This window comes from Megalopta genalis, chromosome 11, assembly GCF_051020955.1.
Source record: "Megalopta genalis isolate 19385.01 chromosome 11, iyMegGena1_principal, whole genome shotgun sequence".
Classification (NCBI taxonomy): domain Eukaryota; kingdom Metazoa; phylum Arthropoda; class Insecta; order Hymenoptera; family Halictidae; genus Megalopta; species Megalopta genalis.
This window is the reverse complement of record NC_135023.1, coordinates 7,070,058-7,091,679: the sequence shown is the minus strand read 5'-3', so window position 1 is coordinate 7,091,679 and position 21,622 is coordinate 7,070,058. Positions and strand designations below refer to the sequence as shown.

The 21,622-nt window shown below is 50.5% G+C and overlaps 1 protein-coding gene across 3 annotated transcripts; it reads left to right on the top strand.

Annotated features, from left to right (window-relative positions):
* The first annotated feature begins 5,169 nt into the window (after positions 1-5,169).
* LOC117226278 (uncharacterized) lies at positions 5,170-21,558 on the top strand. Of its 3 annotated transcripts, none has more exons than XM_076525403.1 (5): positions 5,170-5,397; positions 14,282-14,356; positions 14,897-17,194; positions 17,274-20,317; positions 20,404-21,558. In XM_076525403.1, the coding sequence occupies exons 2-5, from the start codon at positions 14,296-14,298 to the stop codon at positions 20,698-20,700; spliced, it is 5,700 nt and encodes a 1,899-aa protein (XP_076381518.1). In that variant the 5' UTR covers positions 5,170-5,397; positions 14,282-14,295; the 3' UTR covers positions 20,701-21,558. The 3 variants fall into 3 exon arrangements, with proteins under 3 accessions (XP_076381518.1, XP_076381519.1, XP_033336332.2); XM_076525404.1 differs by having other exon boundaries at positions 5,172-5,397; positions 14,897-16,120; XM_033480441.2 differs by having other exon boundaries at positions 5,172-5,397; positions 14,897-16,345.
* Positions 21,559-21,622: the final 64 nt, after the last annotated feature.

Sequence of the window (21,622 nt, the reverse complement as noted above, 5' to 3'; positions counted from 1 at the left end):
AAAGCCGCGATCTGATAATAATTTAATGGATGTTATTGAAAATCCCTGTACAATAGGGGTGCAGGATTTTTCCCGTGACCTTATTCCGCGACCGCGGTGCAAGGAGCAGCTATAAATAAGGGTGGCCGGGGAAAAATTTGGCGAGGACGCGGTCCAGAGAGGATGCAAATGGCGGAGCTGTTGTAAAACGTTCCCCGCGACCCCATCGGCGAGTTCTTTCGCTGGTGTAGCTCGCGGAAAAATCGGAACGACAGGAGAATCGAGTTAGTCGTTCGTTGCGGAATAATTCATGGTTCGGGCTGCGCTCTCGCAGCGCAGCGCAAGTGCACGCGCGCACTTCCGCGCTTTATTCCGTTCCTCGTTAATTCACGGACTCCCCCGTCGAATGAATCGCGGCGTCCCCCCCTTCCTGCTCCCCGCGCCCCCCGATGGAACGCGAAACGACGGCCATAATCGCCAGGCCGGACAGTCGGCAACGATTTTTCCTGTAGGACATTTATGGCCGGCCGGCAACTGAGATACGGTCCATTGTACTCTCTTTCCACCGCGATCCTGCTGCACGGTGCACTCTCCCCGATGCGGTTGATGCGCCGTGTGGCCGCCTCTGTCTGCCCATTGCAACCGTATTCTACTACCTAGGCTTTTCTACTCGTGTTTCCCGCCTTTGACGGTCGCAGACGCTAAGCGTTACTCGTTTAACTCGTCCGCACAATTAGCCGGGCGAGCCCCGCGCGCTCGTTTTGCATTCGAATGCAGAACCCGAGTACCCTTTATCGGATTACCGGTTATTGTTTTCCCAGGATCCACTTTTTCAGAGCCGTCGACTTCGACCGCGCCGTCGCTGAAGTCACGGATGCCACACGCGATTGCAGTAAATCTTCTCTTAAATGCTGTCGTTATTGGTAGCTAATATTTATTATCTATACAGCAGAAAATGTTATATCGGAGGGCACGAAATGATTCCCCATGGAAAAGTGGACAGAAAGCATGAAATAAAATTTTTTTACCCGAGGTACTGTTGCCGACAAAATGGCGCGAGAAAACTGTCTGCGCACAACTGGATGTTTCCCCTTACGCGAGATTAGAGCGACTCCCTTAATTTTAGAACTCGATTTTCTCAATTACCAAACTTCGTACGCAGAAGTTCCGCTGCACATTTCTCAGTCATTTTTCTCTAACTAATTATCTAACGAATTAAGAATCGCGTTCTCGCGTAATCTATCACTTCCACGGTGTGTTCGCGCCCAAGAAATTACCCAAGGAAACCGAGTTAGCAAATCCCATTGTTAAAATTCCATTGTCACGAAAGACTGCTGCGTCACGGTTTCCGCAAGCGGTTTTACGGTTCCAGATCGGTGTAACCTCGTCGGAAAATCGAGATCCGAGAGATGCCGATTAAGTCGTAAGCATCTACGCCGTGATTCAGCAAATTCTACGACTCCCATTCATTTTCAGCCTAATATACAGAGCGGCGGGATTCGCTACCGCGCGTTGAACGACCTCGTAAATGCTAGACCATATCCAGTCCCTCGTACCGATATTGCTCATAGTGGCGGGCAACCTATTAAGAATTTCCACCGCCACAATTTTGTTCGTTTATTGCGCCGCGTTGCTGTAGCCTCTTACGTTTTATTGGCGGATTTTCTGCGAGGCTGCTTTCAGGGTGCGCCGCGCCGCGCCGAGTCAATTGAGATAGGCCCTAGTTTAGGGTCTCCCTAGGCCTGCCTAGAGAGCATAGGTGAGAGAGAGAGAGAGAGAGGGAGGGAGAGCATACTCGGACAGAGGCGACGATATTAATTTATCCGGGAGAGTCGGAGCCGGATAAGGTATCCTTTTATCGGCCGGTTGCTAACAAAATATTCGAAGACTTCGTTGTTACCTCGCGTTTCCTGCAGCCAACAGGTTACGGCATAGGTGACTCTCTAGCAGCAGGTTCAACGCTTCCATCGTTCCCTCCAGGCGTTGTCCACGCCGAGCATCCTTGGACCAAGAAAAAGAACGCGAGGGGCACGCACGATAAAATTCCCAGAGGCCAGCAGCGTATCTCGTTATTCCGGGATCCGCTCGCAAGAACAATCGATGATAATTGCTGATAATTACCACTCGCCGAAAATTACGACCCCGATGTTTTTTTGTGCCGACTCCCGTTTCGCCTAGGGATTCTATGGGCAAGGTTCGACGAACCGGAGGAACATTGACCCTCGCGGCACCGTAATTTGGATGACGATCGAGGAAATAGAGGGCCATGCGGGCGAACAACTGTCTATTTTGCTAATGAACCTAGTCTTTGGTCGAGTCACTGTAACTTTGAGAAAAATCACTGTTTTCGGTTGAAATAAATTTTGTTATATTCGTCGAAGATTGTGGAATACGTCTATAAAGTTTAATGTTAATGTATCCGTTGGTTTTGTTTGAGAAAATGCACAAAGTTGGATCATCTTCGACGGTGAATGTAACTTTGGTTAAACTCATTATTTTTACGTGCAACAAATTTTGTTATATACTTAATAATCTCGAATAAGTAGATAATAGTACGTCGACGTGCTTAAATTTATTTAATCTCTTCACAGTTTGATATTCGACTTACTCATTTCTGTCATGAATGCATAAAATCTGCAGTTCTAGGAAAGATAGCGTAGATCTTCCAGGAAAAAACGGCGGAGCCTAATGTCATAACCTGTACGAATCTTGTCGTCTCGCGAATTCGATGACTTCGAGGAATGTTATCTGGTCCGTAAAACGCTGACTGCCAGGAATGGCACGCAGCGTGACGGACCTCGGGGACGTCGCGTTCTTCTTTAGCTCGCAGAAATGGCATCTTTTTTCGAAGATCGTGTGTCGATTGGAGGATATTACTAGGAGAACCTGTTGCCGGCCGGTCACGCGGAAAAATATAACGCGCATATGCGTGCGACGAAGCAGGACCGGGAGACGAGGACGGAGACGAAAACGAAGACGCGCCGAGAAGATGCGCCGGGCAGATGCGGCAAGGCCGAACCCCCGGAAAGATGATTTGTGACGATCCGAAAGTCCCTGCTACTTGTCACTCTGGATTTACGATGCAGTTTGTATCGCCTTGCTTATCATCGCGAATACGGGCGCCATCAACATGTGTAAATGCGCTCGTACTGCTTACCGCTGCAAATCTTATCAGGATCGATCATTTTTCCGCAACGGAACCTGTTATCAGAAAACTAAGCTGTTATCGGGAAACTAATACCCAAGATTTTTGGGAGAGAACAAGACGATCGTTCGCTCGTTTAATGATTCTGCTGCTCGTCTGGAATTTAGTTTCTTTAACGGAGACGATCTTCTTTCTTCTATGCATTAAACGATACTTTAATAAACTACGGCGGCAGGGAAGGTTCGCTATCTAAAAGCGGGCCGCCTGGAGTGTGGGAAAAATGGCACATTGGCATAGTAATTGAAAATGTAAGTTACGTGACAGAACTGGTTTGGGTTCAGGGTCTCGGCTGCATTTCATCGTTCCGAGTCGATCCGCGTAATGACTTTCCAATGCAGGGGATGGAATCGATGAGGATAGGAACTACGAGAGCGTATTTCAGCAGTCCCAGGACAAGGATCGGGGATCATACCGGCGATAATGGCCTCGAATAATGGATATCGAGAGATCCGAACGTACTAATTGCGGTATCCCCGGGAGATTTCAATCCGCGGTAATAAGCGTAACAGCGCGTAATGAAACCAGTTTCCATAAGCACCACGCGAAAACAGTGGTCAACCGACCATTTCTCGTGAATAGAACGGGGACAGGCGGTACACACGTCGAAACTGTGTCGGCTTTTCGGGACGGTCGACAAATTTATGCTCGCGGAGGACCGATTTTATGAAACTTCGCGCCGTCTCTTTCTCCGATATCGGGATACCGTTAGCGTTCAGGGACTTTTGATTCGTTGCAAAAATATGCGGCCTCTCTCGGCCGATCTTCTTCTTCTTCTTCTTCTTCTTCGCTATAATGGAGAATTGAAACTCTATCTGGGTCATCGCCGATAAAGAACGCTAATATGTAACGATCATCGTTCGTTTTATTAGGTTTTGTTCAGCCAACGTTCCACGAGATATCGTACTCCGATAGAGAACGCCGATATTAATCAGGATTTCATTTTATTAGTACCGATTCCGTCCGATGTTGGACAAGATAACGATTTAATTCAATGCGTTCTTTATGCAGCCAATGCCATGCAAGATAACACGTGCTAGAGTGCGTTGATATGAAACGCTAAAATATAAGCGGGATGGATAATATATAAACATCGAGTGCAGCAAACGATTCTTGGAAATTGCGAACCTTTATTTTTCAACAAATTCCAAGTACGTAGATAGTACAATCAGAATAGGAAACGCGATAAGATCCTGCAACGTCATTAGTCTATTTTTACGTGACATAAGACAAACGACCGTAAATAAAACTGTTTGTTCCAATTAGGCAACGATGTTAAATAAATAGTACCGTGAAATCGAAGTAATAAAATGAATAATCTGAAACATGAAGAAGACAGTTGCGGTAAAATAAGCTTGATCGAGAGTGCTGCTTTCGCCTAAATTTTAGTGGGATTTGGCAGACGTGCAAATCGAGTTACTCGATTCTCAGAAAAAAATCGATAAAAAAGGATTTCGGGAGACTTCAAACGAATGAAATAACTGTGTGAGAAAACAGGTGGTAATTCGATCAATGGAAGAACCGTATTCCGTCCAATTTTTGCATCGGGAGACTGGTTTCAGCTTCGAAGGTCGCGAGGAAGGGTCCAGCGAAGGTTCGGCCGTTCCTAATCGGTGGACCCAGTTCTTCGTCGGGCGATTCCAAGCGAGCTGTGAAAACTCATTGACGGCGGGCGACAATGGGAGACTCTCGGAGCCTGTTCCCGTCAGAAAAGCGATCGGTTCGGTTGGTCCGGAGCCGGGGCACCGGCTCCTCGGCCCGGCATTGGCTCCGGTGTAATGTGTAACAGCATCGAGCGTGTAACGACCGGGACGGTTTGTGCCCCCTACCACCTGGACGGAGGAGCCCACGATTCCCTCTTGTGTGTACACGCAGACACGCATACGCACGCACGTGCAGGGGGTACCGACGTTACGTAGACATTGAACACACACGTGGAAGCCAATTGGAGAGCCAAGACTTGGCCAAGTCTTTATAAGTAGGAGCCATCCGCGTCCTCAGGACTTACTCCCTCTCGAGAACGTGCCGCGATCGGCAACCGATTTCCAGAATAGTTCCTGAAAACACGCCGGCCTGCACGCGTCGCCAGCGAGAGAGGATCTCGTGGATATCGGCGGTGGATCTCGATCATCCCTCGGAACCCTTGGGAAATCGACGTCGCGAAATGAAGAGCGCTCGTTGATTCGGATTTAGAGCACTGTTCATCCTGATTAGAGGTGAGTGCAACAAAATTTCAAATTCTATCGATTCGTAGTGATCTCTCGTAGAACCATCGAAACTTCCAGTCGATTCCGAAAGAACCGTGACGCGAGTGAAATTTTTCGTAAATTTAGGAACAATGCAAACGGTGATTTTTTCACAGTGTCCCTCTCGGTAATTAAAACTTCTTCCAATGCTGTGCTCTTGAGTTTTCCCGGAGTGCTTCGAGTTGAAAGATTATTCAGAAAGTGGTGAGCATTTCCCAGAGTAGACGAGCTCGGATTTAGGTGCCGTCTCGGTAGAATTCAACCGCGCCTTATTGACCCTCTGATTATGATACATTAGATAACTGCAGTCAGTTTCGAGGCTGTACGGTTGAGTCAGCGGATCGTTTCGTATTTTTGCCACGCGTGTTAATAATGATTGGTCGTAACAGTGACGTCAAATAATTTTGGCGGCGTTCGCCTTGATCAGCATCTCACCGCGGGTGTCCTTGGGTGCATCGACGTTTAATATCTCGGACGCGTAACGCGTCGATAATTAAAACGTAGCTTTTAATCCGACGAAACGGATCGGACGTTCCCGCGGTCCGGAACATTGACCGTTCATTGATTAACGCGCGCCGCGATAACGTCGATGTAATTAAGCTCGATAAGTTTCTCCGTTGCTAAATGCTCTCCACGTACCTGTAATTAGTCTCGATTGCACCTCGTTCGACGCTGCTCTCGCCGGTGACTCATGTGCGGATTGCTTTTGCTGCGAACCCTGAACAGGTCCTTGTTCGTTTTATTCGGATTCGTTTTTTTATTCATCGACGAGAAAAAGATTTTTGCGTGCAGTTCCCTTTCAACAATTTTTAATGTGTTCGGAGGAATTATTGTAGAATAGAGAACCGTATATTATTCATTGATACTGTTAATTCTAGTATTTCTTCAGAATTTATGACCTTGAAGAGAAAAATTCGTTAACGTCGTCGTCATTATTATTGAGCTGTCTCGTCTCCGTCGTAAAGTTTATAGAATAGCCCCCATATAGTGCAGTAGAAGTATCCATATAATACCACATACAGTAAACCATATAATTATTTGCCGATGCTCCCAGCGCTTATTTACGATGCGTTTCGGAATTTGACGTATAATGTAGGCAAAGAAATTATCTGACGAAGAAAACGGCCGTCCACTCGACGCCGAGCCGGTTGATTCGCAACAGTTGCTTCTAATTTATTCCGAGTCCGGGTTAAGCAAACTTTGGGTTTACAGAGTGACACGAATGTGGCCGTAACGAGCCTCGAAAAGCCACTTAACGTCACGTAACTGTTTCACCGGGTTACAAACACGATTTACAGCGGTTACAGCGTGTCGGTGACGGACGTGTCCGAAAATTCCCAACCCGATCGAGGATTCGCGTCACGTCCGGCCGGCCGAAAAATCGCGGGCTGTATTTGGATCGGCATTCCGGCCGAATCGATTCGTGGCATTGAGTCGATCTTGGCTCCCGCGTTCGCGATCGCTGCAACCGGCTCGGCCTCGACATTGACGCGATCCATAAGCGGGAGTTCCGCCATAAAGCGATCGTAAAAATATTTTGGAAGATCGAGCGATCGGAAGCGGAATACAAAGGAGGATCATCGCGGGTTTTCCACCGGAGAATCTTCGCGATAGAAATGGAAATTGGCCGTGAAAAAAATACCTTTGTCTTCTGCGGGCAGGTATGCCGGCAGAGCTGTCGCGTTTGATCGATGCGTGCAGGAGTGTTGCACGCGCGCAACTTTTAATGGAATACAGAGTTGTGGAGTAACGCGCGACGGGCGAGGATGCATTATGCACACGGCGCGCGGCGCTTTTTCACCGCCTTTAACGAGCCATTCTTCCCGGGGCCCACGATAAAAACAACGAATCCTCGAAGGACATTCCACTCTGCGAGCGACCGGTTGCTGGTTCACGGAGCTTTTTCTGACGCCGACGGATTTATTCGATCGTCCACCGGACGAAAACCGCGACTCTTCCCGACCTTTTACGTCACCCGGTCGATGAATCGCGGTTTTTGCCGATCCCGTCGTTCGTTCCGTCGCCATTCGTCGGCGCAGGTGCTGCGCGAAAGAAAAAAAAATAATATCGAGATTAACGATTCCTCGTTATAGAAAATCGCGGAAAAGCCTGGATTATTAGCGATCGTAATTGTAGCGGAACCTTGGGAGATTCTAGAATTCGACGCAAAAAACCCGATCGTTTTCCATAGAAAAAGAAAAATTCGCGGTGAGTCACGCTATTATTTCACTTCTGCTTGCCGTAGAGCACTGTTACTCTCGTTGGGTAATTACTATCTCGTTGGTTTCTGCAATCCTAGATCGATCTGCTAATTGACGCCTCTGACGTACAGAGCGCCGATTGAATTATCGAATCGCGCCGATTCCTCTCAAAAGAACCGCTCGATTCCGTAAAAACCGTTCCAGATAAAAGCACTCCGTTAGAGTTTGCAAACCCGCACAGATTGCGCATGCAAAAGGATGCACAATCAGGACGCTATCCTTGCACAATCCATTCAGAAACACGTTCGAAGTCCGCAGACCCGGCTTCGAGATGGTTACACGGATTGATTGTGCGATCTACCGATAGAATCGCAGGTTCGATCATCGGCACCTCTCGATCGGACACGTCATCGTCTCGTTAAAAACGGCAATTCAATTTCCTGTTGCGACGAAAATGCAACGCGCGCCATATGCGAGCTTCGACCAGCTCTTATCGAACCGGCCCGTTAATAGCGCCGTATTAATAGCGCCAAACAAGGTCCGGGCTTTCTTTTCTCCCCTCATTGATTCAACTGTAATTACGCTCTATTTACGTCGACGTTCATTCTACGCTGGGATTTCTCATTTTCTCGCGGGCCCGGGGGATCGAGACGAGAGGATCGAGGGCCTTGAACCTCGGGCCGGCGCGGCGCGGCGCGGCGGTACCGAGCCCGCATGCGATGCATGATAAATCCTCGAGCAGCGTTGCGGTCGCGAATAAGGGAGATAATGGAAAAATGAAGAGGACGATGCCGAGCGGGACACGCGGGCTGCACGTGCAATTTCCGAGTATCCCTTTAATTGCGGAACGCCGAGGACACAATTACCTCCGTCAAGGGACATGTTCGCCGCGAGCAGCCTAGAAAATACCCCGTCCGACCGTGATTGACCAGTGACGTCGCATCAGATGCTAGCTGCCACTGTAATACTCGGTTTACACCGGGCAACACTGATTACAGCTTCTCCAGAAACGAACGTCAATTCGGAATAATCCGGAGAAATTATAGGTCGAACGCACCGCAGGATTTTGCCTTCGATTTTTAGAATACGCGCTGGTTTAAAGATTAAGAAATTATTTAGTACATATAAAATAGTATGCTGCGCAGAAATACGCTGTGAACCGAGTCCATTTCTGGGTCTAAGAGGGCTGAAATAAATAGAATGTATAAAATATTATGCTGCGGATTTTGAAAGATCTGTGAAGTAACAGCGCACAGCCCTCAAAATACTGTCTGTAGCTATAATACAAGATTGGACACGATGGTAGCAAACGCCAAAAAATAATAGGACTAAATCTACGAAGGAGGACGAGTGCAGTAGAACGAGACGTCCAACGTCAGACGTTTCAGGATCGCGTCTAGACGAAAATCCGTGGAAGCAGTTCTACAGAGCTCGCGATTCTCACGCCACTGCTCGTCGCGGGATATGAAAGAGAAGGGAAAAGCGTGATCGGTGGGAGAAGAAACGGCCTTGCGACTTTCAGCGGCAAGGCTGCACTTATTGTAACGAGCAGGCCGTCATAACGATCGCCGGTTCACTGCACCGTGCACCGGATCGCAGCCGCATGCCACGCCGCGGCGTCTTCGTCAGCTTTGCATCTCGGGCGTCGATTAGCCTTATCATCGTTTACAAGAGCCTCGGGCCCTCTTTCTAGCGAACCGGATCGATCATGCCGCGCACTCTCGTTTTCGTTTCGTTCGGATTGCCCGGTTTGTCGCGCGCACATCCATTTTCCTTATCAAATTTCCCGAGAGCAGCGACAAACTAAATAGGAGACTGGTCGTGATTCGACACCGGGAATTTCTGTTCCCGGCCTCTTTATAGCTTCGGAGAACGGATCGTCGTTGAGAAGTTCGGATCAGGAGAACTGGTTCGATGAGACCGGCCATTCCGAGGCCCTCAAGGACGCGCGCGCGGTTCTTGCGAACGGACTCCACCGAGAGCTGGAAGATCGATCAACTTTATCGTCAACTTCTGCGCGATCCACCGTGAAGAGTTCTTACGTTCTTTTCGCCGTTGTCCGGTCTCGCTGTGAGGGCCGATGGAAGCTGCAATTTTGCAAGTCGCCGCGATCCTCGTCCCCTGTGCGGTATCTGCAAGGCTGACGATGCAGCTAACTGTATACCGCAATTTCCTGAAACGTGCGCGTCGCGATCCGCCGGACAATTGATTTTAATTCGAGGCCACGCGTGCCCGGGCGTACAGTTACGCGACTCTTTCGCGGAAACTGCGTCGATTTTCGTCGAAAATCGGTCTCCAGATGTTCCAGGGGACTGGACAGACTCGTCTTTACATCGGTCGACGAGAACACGATGGAGATTAAAGCTAGACCGAGGAATTTCTTCTGCAAAGCCGATTTCATTTCAGCAGAGACGATCGAGCCGATAAAATCGGACGAGACTTGCGAAATAAGAAGACGTTTCATTGGAAAGATCGGTTATAAAACAAAGAGCGCGGAGAATAGTCGAGGACGCAGAATCCGGGACACGTTAATCGCATTAAAGCGGACCCGGCTTATAGCGTGGATCGTTAACATAATCTCGGAGATGATGAACTGGCACCATCGGGCTGATCCTGGGTCGTCGAACCGGGTTTACGATTGTTAGCGACGGACGCGGGTCATGTTAATTAAATCGTTGGCCGAAATTTCGTTCCGGGTTGCTTCCATGGAACCGTTAAGCGTCGGGTTTGCCGAGGGAAGACGTACAATTATCGACGATCCCGAAGTTATCTTCGCGTTCCCCCTGGAAGGGAACATTAAAATCGAATATTCGAAAACATGTTTTGCTCGACAACCGACGGACACTGTTTTCGGCCAATGGGTCGTTACCATTTCTTCCGAACGGTAATTATCGAGAGAACGAGGATGAGGTTCATTCTCGAGACGCTTCGAGCGAGTCTTGAGTGACAGCGGATGATGGCACGCTACGAAACTGTCTACAAATTCGCCGAGAGACTTCTTATCGAACTGTCATTACCGTCACGCTAGTATCATCGTCGTTTTTCGTCGTTCGTAGCGCGTTTTCGGCATTCGTCGACGTGCCGGAGTTTACTCGATAAATGTTTGCGATCGGCAACGGCCGGTGGTCCTCGGCGAAACGACCATAAATCGCTGACGATCTACAGCCGCCGATAATTATCATCGGTCCGAGTGGTCGTGCATCATCCACTCGCGTAATAATTACGGGTACTTCTGGGCAAATGGTGTTTAACCAAGGCCGTCGTCGATCAATTACGATAAAAAAAAGGCCGCGTTACTGTTTTCACGCGACGCGCGTCGTCGACGATTCCCGCCGCGAAAATATTCGCGCTGCTGTATTTGCGCAGACAAATATCGTACGGACGTTATTAAAGAGAAAACACTACGCGACTTATACAGCTCGATAAATAAAGTCTGCGCGGAGATGTTTGTCCAAACGAAGGCTGCGCAGAAAATTGAGGCTTGTATATGGCCGACTAATGCGCCTGTCCATTACGCGCAGCTTCCACTTGGAAACACCGACGGCTGTGCGGCTCGTTCTCTTCGACCTTGAGGCAACCGGCCGTGCAATTTGCAATTAGCGAAAAACTTCCTCGAAAGCGTGCCGCGGATATTTTTTTTCCACCGGCGACCACACGAAGATATGTACGTTCGTCTCGGAACGCGAGAGATGCCCGAGCCAGTTTTCGATCCCAGGAACGTCCCCGGGCAAAAATTACAACCGAGACTTTCTTCGTCAATTCCGGAGCACTTGGTCTTCCGACAAGCCTGCTTGGAATGCGGACCGCGGACCGTGTCCTCCTGTTTTTCGCGCGATCCCCACCCGAATCGGGAACATAACGTCGATTTGTATTCAAAGGACGGGCCCCGTGTGAACGGGCTCCGAAGCCTCTCGGGCCGCGAAATGTTTCATTCAACGGGCAAAGGCGATTCGCCCAAATCGCTCGGGCCATTTGAAAACATCCTCGTGCTGATCCCGGGTGATCCACGACCTGCGTGATCCAGAGGCGCCTAACATCTGCTCGTAAGACGCTATTCTCTGCGATCGAATCACCATCCTCCGCGATAAAAAGAGAGCAAGTACATCGGTTAAAGAGTCTCTCGAGTGATAACAGAAACGCTTGGAACAACATCGTCGGCATTAATTGCTCGGACATTGAGTAGTGTGGCTGGTAGATTTTTGTCGAGTTCGAGCATCCGATTACGATCGAAAGAAGCGATAAACTTGGCACCGTCTGCTAAACAGGAGACAACCACACTGGCAGCGACCGAACCAGATCTGGTCGTTATTCCAAACGACTTTGACGCGTCGCGCAAGCAGCAATGAATTACGAGTGCGAGAAGCGTTCAAGCGGCGGTCGTAAAGTTTCCTACGCTCGCTGCCAGCAAAGCATAGTTGTCCATTCAGGTTCGTCTCGGCGCGGTGGGGATCCGCGAGCAAACAGCGTGGTAATACCCTAAGTAAATACAACACGGTTAACGACGCTCGTCCGTAGCTCGGACTATTATTTCAGTATCACAGTATCTACGAAGTAACGCGGGTTCCGTCCATTGAATAAATCCCGCCCCGTTCCGCGGTGACTCGATCCACTCCAATGTCACGATCGCCGACACTGACATTGACTCTGCTCGCGAGTTATGTCACCGAGCTCTCTTTCCCTCTCTCTCTCGATCTCTTCTGCTCCTCAGGAGAGCCGAGAGAAACCGCATTCCCGGGTTATGTCACACCGTTCATGCAATCCTCTTTTCGCCGGAGAGACCAGCAGGAGAAAGGATCGTAGAAGTTTCCAGCTTCTCGACAGGCTCTCTCTCTCTCTCTCTCTCTTGCTCTCTCCCGCTCTCTCGTTTCGTCCCGGTAGGATTTATCGTCGTTCCTTTCGTCGGCTGTGTACACGCATCCCGACCAGTCGTAGGTCGTGCACCGTGCAATTCGTTACGAAGTTGCGCTGCCGGCGCGCCGCGACGCCGATGATATTTATGGCGCTGGATCCAGTGCATCTCGTTGCATATCGCCGCGTATTGCGTATCCTGCATTGGCGGAGGTCCTGCGAGAGTAATAGGCCCATATACAATGGAAGTCTGATGAATGGCCGCGGGTTTTATGAGACTTAATGCTGTCCGGCGTCGAGTGAATCATTATCCTCGAACCCGCGTTGGCTCGGTCGATTAGGACCCAGCGAGGACCTTCGGGGGACCGTTCGAAGAATGCTCCCTGGTCTCGCAATGTGTCCTGCACGGCTTTTCCCAGGTGTCCCGCGGCGCTACTTTTTCGATTAAGTCCGGAGACCTCGGCGAATCCGCCGAATTAATAATGCTACCCGAGACGCTGATTTCTTAATGCGTGGGCGTCTCCGAATGTTCCGAAATCTGCAGAGATTGGAACAAGAGACGCGTCGCGGGCCCGAGAATGAAATTCGTGGATCTCCGCCTATGAGAAGTCTGTCGGCGGCGTGTGTGGGTGTAGATTGCGGATCGAGGTGCAGGCCGAAGGCAAAGAGTAACTCGGCTGGTCCTTTTTCCGCGCTTCATCTCGATAAACCGAGGAATTGTGGACTCGCGGCGGCATGCCTCGCACGATATCGTCTCCGATGAGCAATAAGATTAACTTCGCGGGATGTGATATTCTCTGACAAAGGCCGACCGGCTACTGCTTCATACGATACTCCTTCGGAAATCAATATTTAACATTACTCGTAAACGATTCGAGTACGCACTCGTTCATAGCAACGCGTATCCGAAGGAAACATCAACGGGGATCGACAATATTTATCTTTAGGCTGGTTCGCACGCGACAATCGTCTTGATCCTCGTTAGCTCGATCTTTGCCAGGGATCATCGAACAAAGTGGTAGGAGAGGCACGGTGGAATTTAGAAGTAACTCATGATCATTCAACATACACGTCGGGCCGATCATCCGAATTCAGCTCACGGCTACGCTGATTTACCGATTCGCTGAAACAACCTATCAAGTCTGATCATTAGAGGTGTGCCGGAAATCAATTCTATAGCGTAACTGTACAGCAAACCTAGGCGCGAAGCCTAGCGTTCGACACGTGGATCCGTCGATTGGTGGGCTGGAAAATCGGGGCCGGCGGAACGGGAATCGTTTGATCCTGGATCGTCGATCACGCGGGAGAGGTAGCAAGGTCAGGGGATCCGACAGTTAGGATCCTTGGTGACGGGGAAGTTTGGACTTGGGCCAACCAGAACGTAGGAGTAACTGTGAGCGGCCGTTCGCTTATCTTCGCCGGTTTATGCGAAATTCTCAAGTGTGGAAATCCACGCCTCTCGTCCCAGAAAACGATGCAGATTACGTCACGTTGTATTATCCCGTTAAGATGATAGGGTCTGCGAGGTATCGCGTGCTGCCGCACGCTCACTGTCGATTCACCCGTCGAAACGGTCAGAGGCTTCTGCGTAATGGCGTGACACTAACCCTTCATTAGCGGGACGGTTTTCAGCACAATTCGGTGTCGTTCCGGAGGCAGGAAGCGTCCAAACGAGTATATCGGAATAAATAGCTAGTCTAGGATCTCGTCGATTTTGTGAAAGGCAATTATACTAACATACCCGGCCCGGTGGTTCCAGCGTCGATGGACAGTGTTACAAATCGAACCGTTTCTTTTGTTCGCAGACGAGATTCGAGTCATGTGGTCAGGACTTGGAACGCTGGGAGTCCTGCTGGCGCTGAGTTTGCACGCGAGGGCCGGTAAGCCTCGGTGATTTCCATGCGGAATTCCCGTGGAATATTCATGGTTCGAGGTTCAGAGCTATAGATGCAGGCCGAGCTGTCTTTTTAAGGAGCGCGTTTGAACAATCTATTTTCCTGACACGTCCATTTAGAGTCCTGCTCAGTGGAGCGCGTGATGCGTTTACTGATTTCATGGGGCATCGCTAGTATTTTTTCCCTGCAATCCCCGGGGACCGCATCGGCGTCGCGTTGTTGCGTTTATCGTTGTTGTTGTTGATGGTGCCACCGTCGTCAAACTGGTTCCAACCGAGACGCGCAGCCTTGAACGGATCGGGGGATACTTTGCCGGGGAAAAATACCAAACCGGCGAGCGTTGCTGTATCTGACGGAGTGGATCTCTCCCCGCGAAGATCTCCCAGTCATTTTTCCCCGGGAAAAGTAAACATTTATCGCTATCTTTGATAAACGGCGGCTGTTAAAGCAACACGGACACCTCGAACCATCCTCGGTCGTCTTCACCGTGATTTATCCCGATGTTCGCCACTGGCTTATTTCTAGATCCCTACAACTATATCCAGAGTCAGTATAGGCAGAGCACCGACAATGGGTTCGCGTGCACGAAGGAAGGATATTATCCCGATCCTCGCGACTGTAGGGTCTACTATAGATGCGTCGATTGGGGCAACGGCAGTCCGTTGACCACCTTCAGGTTTGAGTGCGGAGTCGGCACGGTGTTCTCCAAGGCCAGGGGCGACATTTGCACCCACCCGAATGATAGCGGAAGACCGGAGTGCGGCGGGAACGAGAACGAAATCGACTCGAACGTCCCTAATTCGCAGGAAACATCATCGACGCAATGGACGTCGGCGCCGGTTGTGACCACTACGATAACAACTACGCCACCCACGACTACTAGTCAAAGTACCACGACGACGACAACTAGACGACCGTCTACAACTTTATCGACTACCAGAAGTCCAGCTACTACTACTAGAGGACCGTCGACGACCAATCGACCAGCCGAAGATCCCGCAGGAAGCGGCACAGGCAGTCCTCGATGCACGCAAGAGGGATTCCTGTCGGATCCAAACGATTGTAGAAAGTTTTACAGATGCGTCGACGAGGGGTCCGGCAAATTTATTAAGTATGAGTTCACATGCGGGGCTGGAACTGTCTGGGATCCGGAGATTCAAGGGTGTAATCATGCTTGGGCGGTAACACGGGAAGATTGTAAAGAAGCCTCGCCGGGCGCCGGCGGTGTCGATAATAGTGGACAATGGAACGGAGATAACGGTGGACAATGGAATGGAGATGCGGGAGATAATGGCGGACAATGGAATGGTGATACGGGAGATAATGGCGGACAATGGAACGGTGATACGGGCAGTCCGGGACAGCCCGGAGACCCTAATGGTCAACCAGGACAACCTGGAGACCCTAATGGTCAGCCTGGACAACCTGGAGACCCTAATGGACAGCCTGGCCAACCTGGCGACCCTAATGGCGAACCTGGATCACCGGGGTCACCTGGAAGCCCTGGATATCCCGGTGAACCTGGATACCCTGGAAGCCCTGGATATCCCGGCGAACCTGGATACCCTGGAAGCCCTGGATATCCCGGCGAACCTGGATATCCTGGAAGCCCTGGGTCACCTGGATCACCTGGATCACCTGGAACTCCTGGATCACCTGGATCTCCTGGATCACCAGGTTCACCTGGATCACCTGGATCACCTGGATCACCTGGATCTCCTGGATCATCTGGTTCACCTGGTTCACCAGGTACGCCCGGAACCCCTGGATCTCCTGGATCACCTGGATCACCTGGTTCACCAGGGACGCCTGGAACCCCTGGTTCTCCTGGTTCACCAGGGACGCCTGGAACACCTGGTCCACCTGGCAGCCCAGGTACTCCAGGCTCACCCGGTTCGCCTGGCAATCCTGGAAGCCCTAGTACACCAGGTAGTCCTGGCACACCTGGCACACCAGGAACTTCTGGAACCCCTGGTACTTCTGGCACCTCAGGAACACCTGGCACTCCTGGCACTCCTGGTTCTTCAGGAAACCCTGGTAGTCCTGGCACGTCTGGTTCCCCAGGAACCCCTGGCACATCTGGCACACCTGGCACTCCCGGCAGTCCAGGTTCGCCTGGCACACCTGGAACTCCCGGCACACCAGGTTCACCTGGCACACCTGGCACACCTGGCACTCCCGGCACTCCCGGCACTCCAGGCTCTCCTGGCTCTCCTGGCACTCCTGGAACTCCTGGTAGTCCTGGTAGTCCTGGTACTCCTGGTACTCCTGGCAGCCCTGGAAGTCCTGGCAGCCCTGGCAGTCCTGGCAGTCCTGGCAGCCCTGGCAGTCCTGGCAGTCCTGGAAGTCCTGGCAGTACTGGCAGCCCTGGCAGCCCTGGCAGCCCTGGCAGCCCTGGCAGTCCTGGTAGCCCTGGCAGCCCCGGCAGTCCTGGTAGCCCTGGCAGTCCTGGTAGCCCTGGCAGCCCTGGCAGTCCTGGTAGCCCTGGCAGTCCTGGTAGTCCTGGTTCCCCTGGCACTCCTGGTACTCCTGGAACTCCTAGTTCCCCTGGTTCCCCTGGCACTCCTGGTACTCCTGGAACTCCTGGTTCCCCTGGTTCCCCTGGCACTCCTGGTACTCCTGGAACTCCCGGTTCCCCTGGAACTCCTGGTTCTCCTGGAACACCTGGGAACCCTGGAACTCCTGGCACACCTGGTAATCCAGGTACCCCTGATAGCCCTGGCACGCCTGATAACTCTAGTTCTCCTGGCACACCTGGTAGTTCTAGTTCTCCTGGCACAGCAGAACCCTCTGGCACTGATAGCACCCCTAGTAGCCCGTCAGGTATTTTAGTCTTTGCTGGCACTTATGATAATTTCATACCTTCATAATTGCAAATGTCATGATTCAGTATCTGTTGTAGGTACACCAGGGACCTGTACGGAGGAGGGATTCTTCCCAGATCCGCAGAACTGCCGCAAGTTTTATCGTTGCGTTGGCAGTGATTCTACGTTTATTAAATACGAATTCGAATGCGGTGCTGGAACCGCCTGGGATCAGTCTATTCAGAGTTGTAATCATGAGTCTGCTGTTCCTGATTGCAAAGGTGGGTCGATCTCGACTTCTTCTCCAGGCTCTGCAGATTCTTCCAGCAATCAATCTCCCGATGGAACAACTAGTCGACCAGGTACAAATCAAACTGAAACAAGCACAGCATCATCTGCACCGTCATCTAGTAGCACAGTACCTGCCCAAACGACTGTTACACAATCGAGCACTAGCACAAGCACTTCAGAAGCACCTACTTCTACTGTTTCTCCATCAACCGTGACTTCATCGAGCAATTCACCCACTTCCTCGTCGACAAGCCAGTCAAGTTCTACAAGCCCTACAACAAGCCCTATAACAAGCTCCGCAACAAGCTCCACAACAAGCTCCACAACAAGCTCCACAACAAGTTCTACAACAAGTACCACTCCAAGTCCCACAACAACTTCAACAGCATCGTCCACGGACCAAGGCAGTACAGGCAGTTCTACTATCATCGCTGCGGATACAACCGAATCTGTACCTCCTGAAAGCACAACTGCATCCAGCACGCAATCAACGGCAACTACAAATCCATCCTCAGGTTCATCGGAGTGCACGGAAGAAGGTTTTTACCCCGATCCAGAGGACTGCCACAAATTCTACCGCTGTGTCGGCAGCAATTCTTCGTTCATCAAGTACGAATTCCAATGTGGAGCTGGAACAGCCTGGGACTCCAGTGTGCAAAGCTGCAATCATGAATCTGCTGTGTCAAGCTGTCAAGGTGGATCCAGCTCGTCCGCAACAGATTCATCTTCCAACGAAGTCGAAGGAACTACCAGTCAACCTCCCACCAGCTCATCGTCTGCACCATCGTCCAGTAGTCAAGCACCACCGTCTTCGTCGAGCACCCAAGCACCGTCTACTTCATCGAGCACCCAAGCACCATCCACTGCATCGAGCACCCAAACAACATCAACTTCATCGAGCACCCAAGCACCATCCACTGCATCAAGCACTCAAGCACCATCAACATCATCGAGCACCCAAACCTCATCATCCAGTAGTCAGACAACTGCTACGTCGCCAAGCAGTTCCACCAGCCAACCATCCAGCAGCCCATCAACCATTCCATCATCCTCTAGCACAGCAACCACTGCACCACCTAGCAGTTCCTCGGTAGCCTCGTCGACAGCACCGTCTTCGTCTGAACCAAGCACAAGCACTGAATCCACAACTTCAGGTGTTACAGAATCAGTTTCGTACCTACCTCCCACAAATCCAACGAGTGCCACATCGAGCACTAAAGCTCCTGGAAGCGATTCATCGCCAGGATCATCCCAGTGCTCGGAAGAAGGATTCTTCCCGAATCCAACGGACTGCACGAAGTTCTATCGTTGCGTGCACAGTGAGAACGGCTTCACGAAATACGACTTCAGTTGCGCAGAGGGCACGGCCTGGGATCAGTCTCTCCAAACTTGCAACTATATCGAGCAGGTAGCTTCTTGCTCGACGGAGAGCAACGAAATCGATCATGGTCCCACTGGAAGCACACCATCGTCTGATTTGACGCCACCGGATACAGGCTCTAGCCAGACTACGGTTACCACGGCTGCAACCACGGCTGCAACCACAGCTGCAGCTACACCGAGTAGTACACAATCTGATACAACCGAATCGTCAACGTCGAGCCCAGGTTCGAGTACTTCCAGCTCCGAATCCTCCAGCACGGAACCTGCGAGCACCGAGAGTTCATCTTCTACCTCTCAATCGAGCACAGCATCTTCTTCCAGCGGCTCGGACTGCACCACGAAGGCGCCCAACAACACGATAGTTTGCGAGAAGGAGGGTTTTTACCCTAATCCAACGCAATGCGACAAGTTCTACCGCTGCGTCGACAATGGAAACGGATTCAACGTGTATCATTTCAACTGTCCACCCGGAACTATCTTCGATCCCAGCATCAGCGTCTGCAACTACCCTGAATCGGTCTACCCCGCGAGAGACTGCCGGACGTCTTCCTCGACTCCCAGCAGCTCAACCGAAGGTTCTACGACAGAAGCCGAGAGGATCACCGAATCTTCGACGTCGACGACATCCGAGGAGGAACCTACTTCCACAGAATCGACCACGGAATCTACGACGGAGGCTAGCACGGAGTCTACGTCGGAAGCTAGCACGGAGTCTACGTCGGAAGCTAGCACGGAATCTACTTCGGAAGCTGCGTCTGAATCCACCACGCAATCTACTTCGGAAACTACCACCCAGTCTACTTCAGAAGCTACCACGGAGTCTACGACAGAATCGACCACGGAAAGTACTTCTGAAGCTACCACGGAGTCCACGACAGAATCTACCACGGAGTCCACGACAGGATCGACTACAGAGTCTACATCCGAGGCTACCACAGAGTCCACCTCTGAGACTCCGAGCTCCGAGTCCACAACCGAGTCCACAACCGAGGCGACCACCGAATCTACCTCCGAAGCTGCGTCCGAATCTACCACAGAGTCTACGTCCGAAGCGACCACGCAGACCAGCACAGAGTCTAGCTCCGAAGCTACCGAGTCATCTACCGAATCAACGTCTGAAACGCCTGACAGTACTACAGAGTCTTCGGAGCAGACTACCGAGACCACGGAGTCAACTACTCCGTCTTCGGCGACACCCTGTCCAATCGGAAACCTAACCGATGAACAGATTGTGCTGGTCTGTCCAACCGGTTTCCGAAGGCATCCGAAATACTGCAACCTGTTCTACCAGTGTACCAGCGAAGGTAACATGGAGATCAAGGTGTTGGTGCTGAGTTGTCCGGAGAACACTGTCTTCGACGAGAAAAGGATACAGTGTCTGCCTCAGAATCAGACCAGCCAGGCCTGCGAAGGCACTATCGCCAGCGGCAGATTCTACAGAAAATTGGAGGAGAGTCCTGTGTCACCGGTAAGTGTACGCCTTTACGCGTTTATCCTTGAACAATCTCGGTGCTTCATCGATCCATTAAATGATCAATCTGTGTCTGCTTTCAGATCAAGGTATCGACCGAACGACTTTGTCCAGGAGAAGGACATTATCCTTACAGGCAAGGCTGCAGCAACACGTTCTACAAGTGCAAACGCGACTCCAGGGACAATCTTCAAGGTTATTTGTACAAGTGCCCACAGAATTTCTTATACTGGTCGGTGTCGAGAAGATGCGAACGCGCGACGCGATTGCTGATGTGCTCTCACCTGTCTTACAGAACGAAGAGCGAATACTGGGATAATCGATGGCAAATACCTGTCGAAGATTACAATCTCTCGGCCAGAAGCCTGCGTATCTTTTAATCATGCTTCGACTTGCTAGAATTTGTTTGAAAGAGACAGTGTAACTCTCAGGTCGTTTTCCGATATTGTTTTACGATTTCTGAGGACGTTAGACATAGAAAAGAGAAGGGAGTAATCGATCGTTAGAAGATAGATGAAATACGTTCGCAACATGGCTGTGGAAGATCCTGTGCCGATAGATCTTCGGCAGCCATCTTGTCGTGATTTATAATCAATTAGAACGGAATCGCTGGTCCTTTTGGTGACGACGACCAGCGAATCGATATTTTTCAGCAATTTTTCCCATCGAACACTGGAAAGGTTGCTGGAAAAAGCGTTGGGGTTTTGGTTGTGGGACTCGTATGCAATACGCAGCTGAATTCAGTTATTTATACTGTCTCTTTGTATTTATTAAGCTAATTGTATTCGATCTTGCGTGAGTGTATAATGATTTGCGAACGATAGAAAGACATAGTGACATGAAATTTTCACACAAGAATACGCTTGGACGCGAGGAAATTTGTTTGTTGACCGCGGAAATCGGTGTTCGCAGACTCAGCGCCATTTTCTGAATACAGTACAAAGTATCAGTAGCCTTGGAAAGACGATCGTGTACATAATTGCAGTTTAATGATGCTAATCATTGCTTCCTCTAACGAAAACGCTGCAGACCTTTCTTAACGTCGCTCCGCAACGTCGAGATTGCGAGACAACGTCGGTGCTAGATACTTAAATGTCGAAAATAAGGAAGTTCGACGGATTCCACGTAATTTAGAGTAGATTATTATACAGTATAATTGTCGAATTGTGCATGAGTACCGAGTGCGTTTGTATTAGATCTCTTTACGAACTGATATAAATAAACGGTAAGATTCTCAACGCGCTGTGTTTTTGTCCTTTTTAAAACCTGAACTCCTTAAACTGTGAATTTTACAGATTATTA